This window comes from Amphiura filiformis, chromosome 11 (genome assembly GCF_039555335.1).
Source record: "Amphiura filiformis chromosome 11, Afil_fr2py, whole genome shotgun sequence".
In the NCBI taxonomy this organism is placed as follows: Eukaryota; Metazoa; Echinodermata; class Ophiuroidea; order Amphilepidida; family Amphiuridae; genus Amphiura; species Amphiura filiformis.
Genome location: NC_092638.1, coordinates 5473031 through 5490845, shown reverse-complemented (window position 1 = coordinate 5490845; position 17815 = coordinate 5473031). Strand labels below are relative to the sequence as shown.

At 36.7% G+C, this 17815-nt stretch overlaps 1 protein-coding gene across 1 annotated transcript; it reads right to left on the bottom strand.

Moving 5' to 3' along the window:
• Positions 1-148: 148 nt before the first annotated feature.
• Positions 149-17573, bottom strand: LOC140164259 (phosphatidylinositol transfer protein alpha isoform-like). The gene is made up of 10 exons (XM_072187527.1): positions 17497-17573; positions 11810-11840; positions 8904-9049; positions 8085-8184; positions 6333-6410; positions 5846-5926; positions 5189-5266; positions 3161-3256; positions 2299-2421; positions 149-1598 (listed from the first exon to the last, which is right to left on the bottom strand). The coding sequence occupies exons 1-10, from the start codon at positions 17511-17513 to the stop codon at positions 1545-1547; spliced, it is 804 nt and encodes a 267-aa protein (XP_072043628.1). The 5' UTR covers positions 17514-17573; the 3' UTR covers positions 149-1544.
• Between the last annotated feature and the right edge of the window lie 242 nt (positions 17574-17815).

Below are 17815 nucleotides of genomic sequence, written 5' to 3'. Positions count from 1 at the left end.
ATCAGAGCTAAAGAGTACAGGTATTAGCTGCTTGTTTTAATTTTGACACATTTTTCTTTATTTAGGATATACAGGAGTAAACACAACTGGTACCTTAATTTTTTGGCTTACTGTACTATTCAATAAAGCATTAATCCTTCGTAAAAAGGAAACAAGGGGGATTTGGCTGAAAAGTTTCATTTCTTAAAGTATACTTAACACATTTCAAATTATAGTAAAAAATATTTTTTGAAGACAAATTTCCCCACAATTGGGGTCAAAATATCCTTAAAATGGACCAAAATATTTCAGGGGTCATTATGACTTTTTAGAATGATCATACATGTCACATTGAATACAGAGTGGACCTACTGTATATTAGCAGTCTTAAGGTTGATTCATACTACACCCCAATTGCTTTGCAATACGTTGCCGATATACCGATTACTTTTTGCTGCCACTCACCACAACTCATCGCTTCCAAGTTAAAATGTATTTAACTTTACTGCGATACCACAATGCAGTATTTTGCAGTACGATGCAGTGTGGCAACGCACCGCAAAGCAATTGCAGCGTAGTATGAATGGACCTTTATACAAGGTGTCACAGAATAATTGATACCAGTACCTTTTCAAATATCTCATTTAAACTATATGGAAGCTCAATGTCCATATTTGTTTTTGCAATCTTAAACCCCAACTAAAAAATTCTTATTTCTCATGGAAATAAGATTCCCAGCAAACACAAAAATGTTTTCAAAATGTTATAAACGTGTTTAAACACATTTTGGTTTTGTACAAAATGCTTAAATGTGTGAAAAAACAATTCAATAACATTTCCGAAAAAAAATGTTATCAAAAAGTTATTGTAAAATATATTTTGACAAGCATTTCGCAAAATATTTTGTCAATATTTCTCAATATTTAATAACATTGTGTTTTGCATCAAGTTTGCAAAAATGTTATTAAAATGTTTTATCCGCTTTAAATAACATGACATTTGGTCCATATGCACAAAACAAGTTAAGACTGGTCTATCTATAGAGATTAGACTTAGGGAGGGATTCCTTTAATCTTTTATTTTCCACCTTTACTCCTAACAAAGTCCATGAATATAACTGTAGCCATTTAATATTAAGCTACTCGTATTTGCCCTTAACAGGATCTACAATAATATAAGGTAATGTACCAAAAAGTTCCTACTCCGCAGGACTAATCTCCATAGTTAGACCAGGTCTAAATTTAGACTTGGTCTATCTTGCTTTGTACATACATACATTTTCTTTGTGTTTGCTGGAGTGACAGCAAGATGCGTAGGCTACTAGGATAACACATGGCCAGTTTACCCTTCATTTTCACAGCTGCTTTGTTGTTGTTGTTGTTGTTGTTACAGTTGTGGCATTAAGTTCATAGCACAGATGGATCTTGTCAAATGCCAATCAAAGCAAAGATTTGTTATCTTCATCAAGCTGATGGTCATGTGAAACTTGAAATACGATGTCATATGGATATAGTACTAATCATTTCTGGGACATCCTGTAGAAAAAATGACAAAGTGCTTTGAACTCATTTCTTCTTGGTATCATCAACTGTCCCTCTGATTGCGCCACTAGCACGTTGCTGGGGAGGAAATGAAAGAAAAAGAACAACAATTATGATCAAGCAATACACTAACTGAATGCAGACCTGAAACTGACCATTTGTGAAAAAAGATGAAAATGCTTTAAAAAAGAGAAAAATACCGCAAAATCATGATAAAAAAGCTCAAATTGAGCTGATATAACAATGTGTAAATTTCAGGAATAAAAAAAGAGGAAATCAGCTTAAAAGAGGAAAAGTTTCAGGTCTGTAAATGCCAAGCGAGGTAAATATGAATTTTACTTGTTTTTTGAGAAATATATCAATCAATGCGGCTATGCTGATATGTTGATGATTCAATACAATGTACTTCAAAACAGACATTTTTTATGCTAAGCCTGTGGGCTTCATTCAAGTCTCAATTAACTTGTCAGTCAGTCACATAATACATGAAGCTCATTTTGCATAGGTGCTGAGCCAACTGTTTGTACGCTATTCTCTGTCACTCCACAATGTTTAGTGTTGGCAATTACGAGCTAAAACAAAATATGATGCAAAAGCCCCTCTGCATTGGACAAGTATCAACATTGAGTGCAACGGTACCAAATCCAAAACTACACTCGGCAGGCTGTCACCACCAGAGGCCAGTAGTCTAAACTCTCCCCACCCACCTTGCATCTTATAACATAAGGTTTTGCTGATTTGTCATAATTGGCCACATTATATAGTTCTCAAGACTTACTGCATCCAACTCCTTCTTGGTTTCCTCTTCAATTCGTCTGATGTCATCCATAGTCAATTCAATATATTTATCTATCGTACAAAACAGCTGACGATGGAAGTTGAAGAATAGTCTCCTATACATCTGTAAATGAAAAGGAACAAAAACCGGATTTATTCTGAGTTCACCGATGGAGTGATGGCTGACATGTCTCATGCATGTGTATCATTGAATTAGTGATGTATAAACTGTGTGTAAATCGCTATTCGTCTTACGTCTTATTTATACGTCCCAGCTGCATGAATTTCAATAAACGATCGGCGAGCTGATACAAGCTTTGACTATAATTATAGGCACTGGAATAAAATAGCAATTTTTTTTGTTTTACCTCATTTGTTGGCTTGAAATTAAAAGAGGATATAATGTGATCAGTGAAAACTAAAATTTTGTGGGAAAAAAATAAGAATCTATTCTTTATTTATTGAAATTGCATATTATTGCTTTAAATGAAGCCATATTTGTTCACAATGATTCAATTGTTTTATTCATCAGTAAGTGCAGGGAAATATACAACCAGCATGAGTGATCTATAGGTGAGAAGAAAAAACTTGTGTCACTTCGTAACATCCAAAGATGGACTGAGTTCACATCTTATCTGCTAATGCTTTTTAACACAATAGCTCTTCCCTATAGTCATTGAAATTCATAAAAAAGGGTGTTTTTTTTGCCCAATTTTGTTCTTCATTTTGCCAGAAAAAGGGGGTTAATTTGATGAAAATCTTTGCAAAGGAGGTTGTTGAAAAATTTGGTTAACACGCATGGTTACCAACTTTTGTGTTGAGTGGGGTAGCCGGGGCAGCACAACATAGCAATAAATGCTCACCTTCATTGCGTAGTCTTCCACTATTGTCTGCAGACCAAACCATTGGAAATTAACAGTGACAAGTTTGTAGCAACACATAACAGGCTCCACTTGTGACTGCAATGATAAGGAACATAATATTACATAGGTAGGAATAAATAACAGAGTAGAGGTCACTTCCAATCATCCCAAAGTCATATGGTTAAGGAACGTTCTTTGTATTTCTAAGCCATGTGACTTGGGATGAATTGAAGTGACCTCCACTTGTGGTGAGTGTAATATTTAATATCATTAGCTATTATGTGAAGTGAGACCCATGCAGCCGACAGGTGCATCGTTATGATATGGATGTACACATATATCATAAATTAATGTATGCATCATATACTGCAATGTCAGAAATTGTCAAGCTTATTCAAGTTTCCACATAAAAATACCTAAATAAACAAATCAATAGAAATAATAAGAATAAAGTGAAAAGATACTTTGAAAGTGTTTCAAACGAAGCCAAGTCTTTGGAAATGTTTTTTATAGGTGAAAGAGATTGACCATGACAACACATGTTGCAAATCAGAGATTGTCTATCAACTCAAGCTTTCAGCACTAGGCCTTCATCGTCCCCAAAATTCATAAACCTGGCAACCCCAGCTGCCGCCCGATTGTTTCTGAACTGTCCCACAGCTCAATTTTCATGGTTCCTTGACTCACACCTGCACCCCCTAATTGAAAGGATACCTTCATATTTGAAGGATACCACATGCACTGACTTTATCAATCATATCAATAATACCATGGATCTTCCTTCACAAACAACATTGGTTACCGCGGATGTCACCTCTTTGTATACAAACATCAATCACTTTGATGGCCTTTTAGCATGTTGCGCTGATCTCGACACATGCCAACCCTCAACCCCCTAACAATCATCTCATCAAACTTTTGGAACTAACACTGGACAACTTTCAATTCAATGGTATCCATTACAACCCTCATACGCCAACATAATTGATGGGAACATTGGAAGAGACAAGCTTCTTCAGTCTCCCCTCTATTCCAATTCCTGCATCACATGGAAATGCTTTATTGATGACGGTTTTTCCTTTCGGATAGGCTCTGCAGATGATCTTGTTAACTTCCAACTTCATTTAAATTTGTCTCACAACACAATCAAATCCATTTTTGAGACATCCAGCAGTGAAGTCCCCTTTTCAGAGATGCCACTTTTCCTGATTTATCAGGAATTCCTGATTTTTGCCATTTTTAACCAAATATTCAGGATTTTTTGGCAATGAATGAGTGGCTACACTTCCCAACTTCCTGATTTTTTTCAACAAGCAAGTGGCATCTCTGCCTTTCTTGACACACTTGTTGCATTCAGAGACAGTAGACTTTCCACCCAATGTTACAGTAAACCTACTGATGTTCATTTATACCTTTTACCCGCTTCATGTCACCCCAAGCACACCTTTTCTACCATATACCACACAATCAGAGCCTCAGGAGACACAGTATTGTAAGTATGATCAAGCATAGTAACTGTCAATCAACAGCTATACATGTATATCTGACATGACGTTCCTGAGAATTGATCAGTCTCACAATTTAAGCAGTACACAAGCATTGGGATGTGCACACTTACATACATTTTAGGCTCAAAACTCCCCATGAGCTGCCAGTAAAGAGACTGCAAGTGACACAGTCCTGGTACAAGTACAAGTGACACAGTCCTGGGAACATCCCCCAATCAAAATCACAGCCATGGAAACAACCCCGTCAAAATAGGAATCCACAGAAGCTTCCAATTTGGGGGAAAATAAATGGCCAACTCCAGTTGAAATCCACACACCCCCTATGCAAGACATGACCTTAATCGTCCAGACAGAAAGTGTGAATTCGAAATGGCGTTAACTTAATGGATGACTCCATTTGAAATCTACACCCAATATGTGGAAGATTAAGGTCATGTCTTCCATATAATGGGGTGTATGGATTTCAACTAGACTAGCCCATTGCCATATTTATGCCAATGTACTGGTGTAGGATACTTACTTTCCATGGTCCTATTAATGGTCCTCTTCCTGTCTTCTCTGATTTGAATTTCAGTGGGTCCCATTCCTCTTTGTAATCCTGAGATGAAAAAGAAAGTTTACTATTTTTTTGCTGTTTTTGTCAGAACAACATTGATCTACTAGAAGTGTCCATTGGCTTTTTATTATTGACTTGCACTTTGCTACTTCTGGTTTTTCTTCATAAATTTCCATTTTTCTATTTGCTAGTTCCTGCACATCAGAAAGCAGTCAAGTTGGCTCAATTTTCAAATCAATTGGGGGTTCACATTCCTCCCCCCCCCCCTCATGCCCACGATGCAAAACAGCTCTGCCTCAATACGTCAATGTCACTGGCACATCAGGGTGAATAACGGTGCAATAGACTGCTCCTTATATGTATCTACTAAAGAGTTGGTGGCTCTAAAAAGATCTGTTGTAGTAGGAGTGCCCCTCTCCTTCAGTGGCTCTGACTTCCCTTGTTCACTAAAAGGTTGGTGGCTCTGAAAAGAGCTGTTTATTATGTCTATATTATGTGTCCTATTTACTCTGAAGGAGTTGTTCAAGTGTACTGCCTATATACACTGAAAAGAGTAGTTTCATACTGAAGATTTGGTGGCTCTTAAAAGAGCTTAAAAACTATATGGTATAAGCTACTCACCTTGGGATGTACAGGGTCACTGGCTATATCAATAACTATTACATCCCTCTTTTGTAATTCTTTTTCTGATAGGTTATGTACCTGAAAATAAAATGCAAAATAATGGTATTAAGGTCTCAAAAGTAAGCTATTATCTCACTGTGATGATGATCATAACTACATTAATTTAACAATGTAGCTTTACCCTGATTAGAACTGGCTGACCATGAAATCGTTTATTGTGCACAACATCTGTTCAAATATTACATTACTGGGTTGGGCATTTATGTGTAATTGAGCTGAGCTGTAAATACCTACACATTTCAATTTTCAAAATTATTGATATTAGAAGGACATTCCTCGTATTCAGAATGCAAATCAATATGTCTGATGTGCTCGCAGGTCCCAGAAAAAATACTGTGCAAACTTTGCCATCCGATTCCTTCAAAGAAACTGCTCTTGACACAGTATATTTCAGGAAATTACAAAGCAAAGTTGTGATACTTACATTTGGTAGCTCACCCCTTCCTGGTTTGTGCCACGTCTCAATTTTAAATTCCATTTTTTCTTTCATGTAATTTGGCATCTGATGGTAAAACAAGTAAAAACATCAATATGTTTAGTTAAACAAAATATCAATTGTTTAGTTTTTTCAAGAGATTATCCATGACATACATGTACATGTATAACAAAAGAGTCTGAAAATAATTGAAAATCACTCAGGATGGGACATGCACACCACATTGTCTTTCCAACCTCCTGTGAGACCAGAAACAAATCATTCTCTTTTATTTTTATTTTTTTTGGGGGTGCCTCTTTTTATTGTAGGATTGTAATTATGGATTAAATACTTTTTGTTGTTAAATTTAATTCTAACAGGTTAACAAATTCTAAAAAATATCAAACTTAAATCTATTTGGTAAAATAATTTTCTTAGGCACAAAAATTGAAATTCAACTCTAATAATAGCAAGATCATACAATTTCAAAAGCAATTGCTTGTTGCAGACCACCTTGCAATAGGATTGCACTGTGTGGTTTGGATTGCAAGGTGAAATTAATACTATAAACAACCCTGTAATATAGAAAAACACTGCTCCACTTTTAAAGATACTGCTTCAGAATGATACAGAATGGAGAGAAATTGTCTATCAGTAGGCTAATAGCACCAAGACAGTTTTGATCCAAAGATATCACATTCAATCCAGACTTATGTGAAATTGTATGATCTTGCTATGTTATCTGTTATGAGCAATTACAAATTACAAAAATATTGTGAAATTGAATTTCGTTCTGGTATACCAGAACGAAATTACAACACATTGTCTATGGAGCAGTGTAATACACATAATCATGCATAACTCACAAACTCAAAAACGGAATCAACTGAAATTTTGGGAATAAGCGTGGATATTGTGGATATCTACTGAAAAATGTCATAAAAAGAGGATGCTAGGATCACAAAATACTCCTTTAACTCTCTGAAAATACAAATTATGTAAAAAGAGAAGTGTCCAATAACTCCCACTTACATCAAAATTGCTTCAATGTCATTACTGGTAAATACCAATATTTACCACCTGGTATTTCCTGACCTGGTATTTAATGGACACCCTTGATTATAACAACATATATAAACTGTCTACATTTGTATGTGTAATTATAATTGAAATAAAATCACAAGGTGAAAGATGGATTGTTCCATTCCATAAGCAGGAATGGAAATTTTCACGCTACGTTTATTTTTGCACTTTTCATGTTCCAAGCAGCTGTACTGTGAAAATAAAAAGGAGTCAAAATACCCATCTGTGCATAGGTCTATGTAAGGAAGCTTAGAATCGCAAATTGCAAAACAAGTAAAACAGTTAAACATTGGAAAGAGAGCGAAAAATTCATTGCATAAAAATGTCCACTTTTACAGTACAACTCTCACTGATTGATTATATTTCAACTATTACACTAATTTAAGACAGTTAACATTTCTTTTATATTATTCAATAAAATTTCATATTTTACAACACAACATCAAGTCTGACACACATGCTGTTGCTGATCAGGCTCAGAGGCTTATTGCCTATTCCGCAGCAGTAGTTGATGGTAAAATATCAAATGATCATCAACCAATTAACTGCCTAGAATTTATGTACATGTACATGAGTGATATGTAATACAATATAGTTTTAAACCAATGACATACAAGAGTTTTTGTCTTTTTTGAATAATAGAAATGAAATCATGAAACATATTCTTGCTATACTCACTGTGATAACTGTTTTACAGTATGGATAAGCATTCCATGCTTCTTCATGTAGTTCTAATGATCCTTTTGGTGCTAATGCTCTCACCCATCGTGGTACTTTCCTGCAAATAAAAGGTAAAATCAACTTCATGCATGTATTGTATATGACATGTTTTAATTACCGAGGACAGTATATGGTTGTAAAGTGAACAAGACTTGATTAGTACTCCGTTTTAGTCCAACCCCCAAATAATAACCTCACAAACAGCATTCAATTATTGCCATCAGTTTGAACGATTAATAAATAATTATTATGAAAGAACAGAAATTTATGAAAATTAGCTATCAAATTAGCATATTTTTTGTGATGAAAAGGTACTGAAGTTTGAATTCTGCTAATTGTCACCTTTCCACCAAATCACATCACTATACATCATTCCAGTTCTGATAAATTGCACTTGCAAACACAAATAGACGCACAACGGAATGATGGACAGAATGACGGACGGCACAACGGAAGGACTGACGGACAGATGGATGGACAACCAATTCAATAAGCATAATACCTCCATCAGTGGAGCCATAAATATTACACCTTTTTCCAAGCTGGCATTTTTGGGTTTTTTACAAATTGACAAACAACAGTTCTTGAAATTCAAGAAATATCGTTTGTCAAAATGTTTTCACAGATTTTAAAATGAAAAGAAAATCCATCAAGCAACTCAAGACTTGAATTACTTGATGGTTTTTCCTTACATTTCAAGATCATTTGAAGTTATTTAATGATAATACTAAGTGGTAATGAATTTGTCTTTAAAATTTTAAGTCAGTATTTACTTACTGTTGTAGATGGTATATTTTGTGTGTATATTGACCTTTTCCCATTTCATTGTCGTACGGTTCATTTTTTAAAACTTCTACTCCTTCACCACCTCCTGTTTCATTTTTGCTGGCGTCAGCAACTGCAAACAGCTGTCCCACTTGATACTAAAATGAGGATAAAAGATGAATGCTCACTTTAAGGCAAATAAATTTATAAACATTTTCGACACCAGAATGTAGAATTTATTCAAACAGGACCTCAATAGTGATTTGCACCATACACCAACCATATTGAAAATTCATTGAGTTTGGTGCATGATGGGTTGAATTGGTGATATCTGAGCTACTATGAAATACAAATTGTAAATAAATCTGTATAGCTAAAACAGAGTTTTAGGAATTCCCTAGATCTCTTGTCTTGCTACCAATTGGGAACAGCATGATTTATAAAAGCGGCTACTCATTCTTCGGAAGGGGGTCATGGATATGTTAGTCACTGTAGCCAATTTTTTGACCCCCCGGCACAGGTTGAAAATTGTTATGATGCCAAGCTCCCACTTACACACACAAACCCAAACAAATGATTCCAAAGAGGTCAAGAAATGTTGGAAAAAATTAGTACATATATGTAGCATGTGAACATTTTTCATTTCAATTGTTTCCTTTTTTTGGTATAAAAAATACTATGACACCCAGTATATTCATGACCCCTTTTCAGAAAAATTACAACCCCCTAAAAGCGTACTTTCCACATCACACGACAGTATCTGCTCTGTATTGTTTATTTACAGTACTGTATTTAACATAGGAGGGCATAGATGGGACTATTAGTACATTTATGTGTACAATGCTATACATATTTGCATCAGTAGACAGTGAACTTTGGTCAATCAAGATTAGTAGAGTTCACTGCAGGGCAAAAACTTTTATGAATCAGACACATTAAAAGTACATGGTCCATAATTCCATGGTCAAGGAGTGTGCAATATCCCTGCGAAAAGGAAGTACCTCATATTGGACAAACCACCTCGTTTTAAAGCTTCCCTGAAAAATGGTGGATAAGCTTTGTTATCCTGGTACAAAGCTACCATAATACGAGCCGGGAATACGAGTAGCAAGATAAGACAAAACAAGTACTTTCAGGGGAATGTTATTTTCTTCGGAAGGGGGTCCTGTTATGTCAGTCAAGATTATTAGGAAAATATATTCACAATAAAAATTTTCTGGACACGTGACACCCATGGGCGCAGACATATTAGCATTATGGAATGTGACCCCGAGCACAGCGGGCGGTCTTCCAATGTATTTGAATAGGAAGAATTTCTCCTTGGATGCAAAATAAGTTACTTGTCGGAAGTTTATAATGTTATAACAAGAGTTTCCGTGATAAATATTTTTTTCCGTGAGGTAAATATTTTTAAAATTACGTTTTGATGATATTGTGAAGAAATTAAGATTGCATAATTTTCAATAATTTTGCAATGCACGAATTTCTATCGAAATTGCAGCCAAAACTACTATTCCAATTCAAAATAACTAAGACTTGAATAGCGAGGTCACCGCCGGGGGTCAGAGATCAGGCTCGAGGTCACACTTACATTGATACGCATTGGTCAATGGTCATGTGTCCAGAAAATTTTCCCGGGAAAATTTACCTATTAATCTTGACTGTATGTAGGTGAGTGCGTTCAAATTCTGATTGTATTAAAATGTAAAGAAGGCGCACGGAGCGTGCAAAATGTTACATTATATTTAACTAAAGATTGTGCGCATATCGTAAAACCCCGTCTACAAGCATATATATGGTTTTTTTTTTATGAAAGCTTAACTAATACTAATTAGGTGTATATATACCAATACAATAGATTGGTCTTACAATAATACTTGTTTTTATATGCTTGAATCTGTAATTTATTTGTTCAAACTCTATAATGGCGCCTGGAATAATTTAGCTTTCATCAGAAGCACTCTATATGCTTGTAGACAGGGTTTTACGGTATTTTAATTGGTCTTAATAATTCTACTATATCCCCTCTACCCATATTTGGGTGTTAAAAAATTATAACCCCACTATTTTTGGTCTAAAATATCTATGACCCCCTGTATATTTGGGACCCCTCCCCCTTCCAAAGAAAATGATAGCGCCTTTATATTCCATAAGTTTTACACTTGGTTTGCCATATACCGTATTTCGTCAAATAGTCGCCCCCCCTCAAATAAACGCCCCCCACCCCTTTTTTCAACCAAGATGTTTCAAAAAAGCCGATATTTCCATGCTATCTTGTGTAGTAAGCTTACCAAGTTGCGCACATGGTTGATAATAGCGTCAATTGGCGAAAATCTGGATCAGAAACCCGGAAGTGAGCCAGAAGTCAGCGTTTCTAGTTCATAGTTCGTCATTTTAGTGTGTGTTTTTAGTTTACCTAATGATTTTAACAGGAATTATCGTTCTAAAATTGACCTTGAATAAACGCCCCCTTGAAAATGTAACGCCCGGGCGTTTATTTGACTAAATACGGCATGCTTGCCATAGATTAGACTAATTCCAATCAGCCGTCTACACTTCGCATGTACAGTGTATGCTTCGTAGTGACGACTGATTATTTTACAGGCCATATCATGACGGACTTCTGAAAACTATCCAATGCGACTTTGGTTGTGCGCCGTAGCGTGACAGACTAGCAACGCCCGTGTACCGCGTCGCCGAAACGAGCTGCTGTGATAAGATTGCGCTCTGAACTTCTAAAAACAACAAACTCGGTCAAAAGGTCAATTTGGACATAACTGCGCATGCTCTATGCCACAGGAATCCTGTTGCAAAATCCGTCACTTTTTTTCCACATAGTTTTCTCAGTCGTCAATCCAGACGGTTGACGACTGAGGGCAGCAGTCTAGCCATAGATCAGGGTCCATTAGTGGGCTTACCTCTTCTACTTCAAGTGGCAGAACAACTCGACTGATGTACGCAATATTCACAGCAACAAATACATCACATGAAATAAAAGAGAATATGATCATTATGAATTAACAAAAACTCCATACAAAATATTGTCTAGGATTGATTGCAGATATCAAAACCAGGGATGGTCCCCCTTCTCTTTTCGAATAGCTCTGACACTTAAAAGTCCTTTATTTTTGTGATATCAGCCATTTTAGAATTGTTGTAAAGAAGAAAATATAACAATTATGTCATGACCCTGGATTTTTAATATTTGCATTTATAAAAGAACATTAAATAAACAAAAAACAATACATCTCATACCTTCTTTAGCTTTATTCCCACAATTATCGCTCTGCGAATAAGCAAATTTATGACAAAATCAGGATTTTCCTAAAAATGGGGTAAAAATGGCCATTTTTGTGAATCTTTAGAAGGCTGCATACATACAATGTATCTTCACAACGGATTGTCCGATTGAGATGATTCAAAAGGTTTTTTAAAACATTTTGCAGAAGGAACAATCCTGACAGAAAAAGTAATTCCAGGGGTGGGTTTGAAATTTTCATGTGCCACCCTATTCAAAATCCACATTTTTATCCATAATTTTTAATGTACAAAATTTATATAAAAGAGCTGAATGCAAAACTGGTGATGCACAGGCATTTGATGCACAGTGCACACTTGTTTTGATGGTGATTTTTAGGCTCGCATATCAGGCATTTTCAAGCGCCTTTGGCAGCTTAACGTTTTACTGCTTGACGCAATTCTGCATTTATTCAAGATGGTGAATTTCTCGAAAAAACGCAACATATTTTTCTTTAAAAAAATTCAATCATTATTTCACATATTCTTTGCCACTTCCCACTCATCTGATCATCTTTTTACTTGACTGATGTGATGCTGATTTTATGAAGGAAACTGCTTTTCCAATAAGTTTTATTGTTTTTTGATTCCATCGCCTGTTCATGCTGTTCGAGAAACACTATAGAGAAATTATCAAATTCGTGGACATCGAGGAACATACTCTTTGCGTGGCTGTGCGTAGTAGGCAGTTGTACGCAGATAGCCTCGCCAATATGGACGCGTAGAGTAGCGTTGTACGCGCGTGTAGTTAGCATGATTAGTCGCGGAGTAACAAGCGTAGTTGAATGTTCCAACGATGTCCACGAATTTGATAATTTTTCTATAGCAACAAATTTGTTCACGGATGCCCTCCCAGCAAAACAAGTTTTACGTAGAGAATATTTCGAACAAATCATCTCTCTGATAAGTGATAAATCATAACAACAGACCGATAATGATAAATTGATTTATAATCTATTCTTAGTCAGTGGGAGTGGTCTATTACGTAGACACATAATCTGATTGGATAATCGCATGATTTTGGGTGTCGTCTATCAGAATATTCAGGCTGAAGATGACCCCACGTCATCATGAGTGTTGATAACGCGTAACACGCTCATAGAGGTGCGTGTATGTCAGGGTTCGATTTAGAAAATAAAATTTACATGCACAACAACTCTGGTTTCCTCAAAATGGGCTGAATAACACAAAATTTTGCATGCACAGGCAAAATTCTACATGCACAGAGCCAAAGTTACATGCATTTGTGCATGTAAAACCCCTCTAAATTGAACTCTGGTGTATGTATCGCGTTGTATGCGTAGACGCAGTGCGGAATATTTGCACGCACTAGCAGTACGCGCAACATAAGATGTGACTTAAGTTGTAAACAAGTTTCGTTCATGTTTGAAAAAGGGGAGCTTTTATGACGGTAACTTAATTTTTGTTTTAAAAAATAGTTTACAGTTATAAATAATATTTAACGGACTAAGAATGAGAATTTATAAACGATAGTAATTTTCATTTTGACTATCCTCTACCTATGATAGACGACAGTCAAAATAAAAATTCCTATCGTTTATTCTCTAAGTATTCACCTGTCTTCTCGGGCTCTGATGGAGGCTATAAAAAGCCTATAAAATGCCCACCTTAAACATCTAAATTACACTGCATAGCCTAATAAGTGAGAAGGAGTTAGTAAACTGACTTCTGCTGCCAATCGGGTCCAATTCCATATGTGTACTTGTTGTACCACTTGGAGAGAGCCGCGTCGACACCATTCTTGAATTCGTTGACTGATTTGGCTGTTACTACATCGTCCGGGAGCTTATTCCACGGAGTTACTACTCTTTGGGTGAATGAATTTGACCTTAAGCTGAGTCTTGAATGCCTCTTCTGAATTTTCATACTATTGCCTCTTGTTCTCCATTCTCTAGCCAACACAAATAAAGCCTCTTTCTGAACATCATTGAAGCCATGCATTATTTTGTAGACTTGAATCAAGTCACCTCTTACTCTCCTATATGCCAATGATGGCAACTTCAATGCTTCTAATCTCTCTGCATAGCTGAGTTCCTTCAGTTCAGGGACTATCTTAGTGGCTCTCCTCTGTACTTTCTCGACACTCAATCTGTCCTTATGAAATGCTGGGTGCCATATGCAATTGGCATATTCCACATGTGGTCTGACCAGGGTTTTGTAGAGAATCTGAAACATCTCTCTGTCCATATAATCAAAAGATCTCTTGATTACACCTGTAATCCTGTTAGCTCTAGATGTTATAAGGCCAACATGCTTACTGAACTTCAGTGAAGGATCAAATAGCACACCAAGATCTTTTTCTTCATTCAACTCAACTAAGTTTCTGCTCACACCATCTTCCTGCATACTGTAAACATGTTTACTACTCTGCTGGCCATAATGCATGACACCACATTTTCCTACGTTAAATCTCAGTAACCATTTATCTGACCATTCACATAAGCTGTCAAGATCCTTCTGAAGGTACCTGCAATCTTCTTCACCATGGACTGCTGTGAAAACTTTCAGTATCATCTGCAAATATTTTCACATTTCCGTCTACTCTTTCCGGCAAGTCATTAATGAAGATCACAAAGAGGATCGGGCCTAGCACACTGCCCTGAGGAATTCCACTCACCACATCCTCCCATGTAGACCCTTTGCCATTAATCACCACCTTCTGTTGTCTTCCCATCAAGAAGCTCTCAATCCAACTTAACACTCTTCCTTGAATACCATATGCTGCTAACTTCTTCAGTAGTCGTTGATGGGGGACACTGTCGAAAGCCTTCTTAAAATCTAGGTAAACTACATCAATTCCTCCACCTTCGTCTAACATGCTTGTCCAGATCTCAACAATCTCCAATAATTGTGTAACACACGAACGGCCTGTCCTAAAGCCATGCTGGTCCTCGCTAAGTAATTGCCTTTCATCCAAATACTTCATTACATGGTCTCTGATGATGGTTTCCATCACTTTACACACAACTGATGTTAGGCTGACTGGCCTGTAGTTCCCAGGAGATGTCTTCTTACCCTTCTTAAACAAAGCAGTAACATGCGCTATCTTCCATTCACTAGGTAATTTGCCTTCCTTGATAGACTTATTGAAAATTATCTGCAACGGCTTTGATATCTCTTCTGCAGCTTCCTTCAGAATTCTCGGTGAAGACCATCAGGTCCAGGAGATTTAGACGGTTCAAATTCTTCAATTTCTTCAAAATATCTTCCTCTGAAATGCTAATGTCCGAGAGTATCTCCCTATAACTTTCACCTCTGGATCTGGGACATCTGTAGTGTCCTCATCAGTAAAGACACTGGCGAAGAATTTATTCAAAATCTCTGCTTTGTCTTCATCTGTATGTGCAAAAACTACCATCTTCCTTCTCCAAATCATGAATGCCTGTCTTTGTCTTAGTCTTTGAACGCACATATTTCCAGAAACTCTTCGATTCTTCTTAATATCAGCAGCTAATTTCTTTTCAAAAGACTTCTTTGCAAACCTCACCTCCTTGGATGCTGCATTCCTAGCTCTCTTATAATTCACAAAGTCCTGGTACTGCCTTGTATTACTATATCTTTTCCAAGCATGATATTTCTTCTTAACTTTCTTCATGGCTTCATTAGACATCCATAGTGGCTTCCATTTCTTCCCTTCTTTACTTGCTCTGGGTGGTTTTGTCTTAGGTATATTTCTTTCCATTGCTGTTCCGAGAAGATTGGTAAATACATTCCATGCTACATCAACTGAATATGGGGTCAACTCCTCCTCCCACTGCACACTAGACAAATCCTCATTCAGCTTCTTGTAATCTCCTTTATCATACTTAAACCGCCCAACAAATTCCTCGCTAGAGAAGTCTTTGTAGCAAATTAACTCAAAATGTATCACCACATGGTCGCTCTTGCCTAAGGGGCTACTATCGGTCACATCACAAATCATGGCCTCATCATTGGTCAAAATCAAGTCAAGACGGCTGGGTTTTTGACCATGTCTAAATCTAGTGCAGAACTCCACCATCTGGTAAAAAAGTTATCCTGTAAACAGTCAAGAAATGCCCAACCGGGTGACTGTCTCCAGCATTACATGTCCATGACTGCCAGTCAACTTCTGGAAAGTTAAAGTCACCAACTATAAGTAGATGAGAGTTCTGCCTGGTACATGCTTTGTTTATAAGTTGATTCAGCTGCTGATTATTTCCCATGGATGAATTTGGGCTTCTGTAGATACAGCCTAACAGCAACTTGTCACCATCTTTCAGTCTTATTTCGCACCACATGGACTCTCTAAAAGCTTCATCTGTCAGGTCATCAACCTTAATAGCCTTCAACTCACTTCTTATGTAAACACAAATTCCTCTTCCTTTTGGTTCAGATCTGAAACAGTCGAAACCTGGAAATTGCAATTCTGCATCTTGTATATCCACTTTGTATTTAGGCAGCACTTCGGTGATAGCAATAATATCTGGCCAATAAGTGATTGGCTGATTACATTGGTTGGCACAGACCGGCCCGCTTGAAGGGAACACAAAGCTCCGCGTATGTCGCTCATTTTTAAAGCCATATTATAACATTTGCTGAGGAGGACGCCCTCACTGATTTTTTTTTTTTAAATTCATTTTTACACGATTATATTGTACTTTATTAAACCAATGTACCCTGCAAAAATCAAAACTCTAGGTGCTGTAGTTTTGTCAAAATCCGAGATTTTGAATAAAACCATGGAACCGGTGTTTTTTATATTATTACGGTACATTGTATTACGATCATGACGATGGAATTATCAGTCGAACGCATACACAATGTTCATAACACACAGTACGTACACGGCGTGCGGGATGGTGATCTACACAAAGGGTCGTACCATAACATGTCTGAAGGACTAGTACGTATTGGCTACATATGCGCTGGTAGTAAATTCCAATTTTCTTTCCTTTGCCGCCGTAGTTGGTCGGCTCAAAAATAAAAGGGGATATCTGACAGTAAAAACTAACATAAATATGGCAAAGAAATGCTAATCTATTTTGTATGAAAATGTTATAATATGGCTTTAACTAGGCGCTCGTGTCGATCTGAGCCGTTCTTCTCTGAAACCAAGTGTAGTACTTGCCCGAGTACATCAAGTCCATAAAAAAAATACATTTTTGTAAGCTTACTCATTTTGTCAAGCATTTGGATTGGACAAAAATGACCGTGTCTGTGATCTACGCCCTGTCAAGCCCATTGATTTGTAGTACACATCTATTTGTATAACACAAGAAATAGATTTTACAACTTAACGTTAAAAAAGAAATATTATATCACTTACAATTCTGTAATTTTCATCTTGCCAACAACAGTGTGTATCTTGCTGATCGCTGACAGTGATCGACCGGCCGGCGTACACATCCGATATATCGATTACGCAAGACCTGTCAACAAGAATTTCCTTTAAAATTGCATGCGGCGATTTCCCGGGGGCGATTTCAGACCTTTTCCAGCTTTTTGTATTAAAGGGGCATTGCGTGATCCACAGCCTCATCCCCCCACATTTCGCAAAAAAAGTTGAGATTTTTATATCACTGGAAACCTCTGGCTACAAAATGTTTATGTACAAAATATTTCTTGCAGATGAATTCGTTTTGCAA

Bases quoted from the DNA above. Each gene is read 5' to 3' on its own strand.
- LOC140164259 (XM_072187527.1), bottom strand. The intron at 9,050-11,809 runs GTAAGCCCACTA...TCCTCATTTTAG, and splicing joins TGCCACTTGAAGTAGAAGAG to TATCAAGTGGGACAGCTGTT. The intron at 5,927-6,332 runs GTAAGTATCACA...TTTTATTTTCAG, and splicing joins GAAGGGGTGAGCTACCAAAT to GTACATAACCTATCAGAAAA.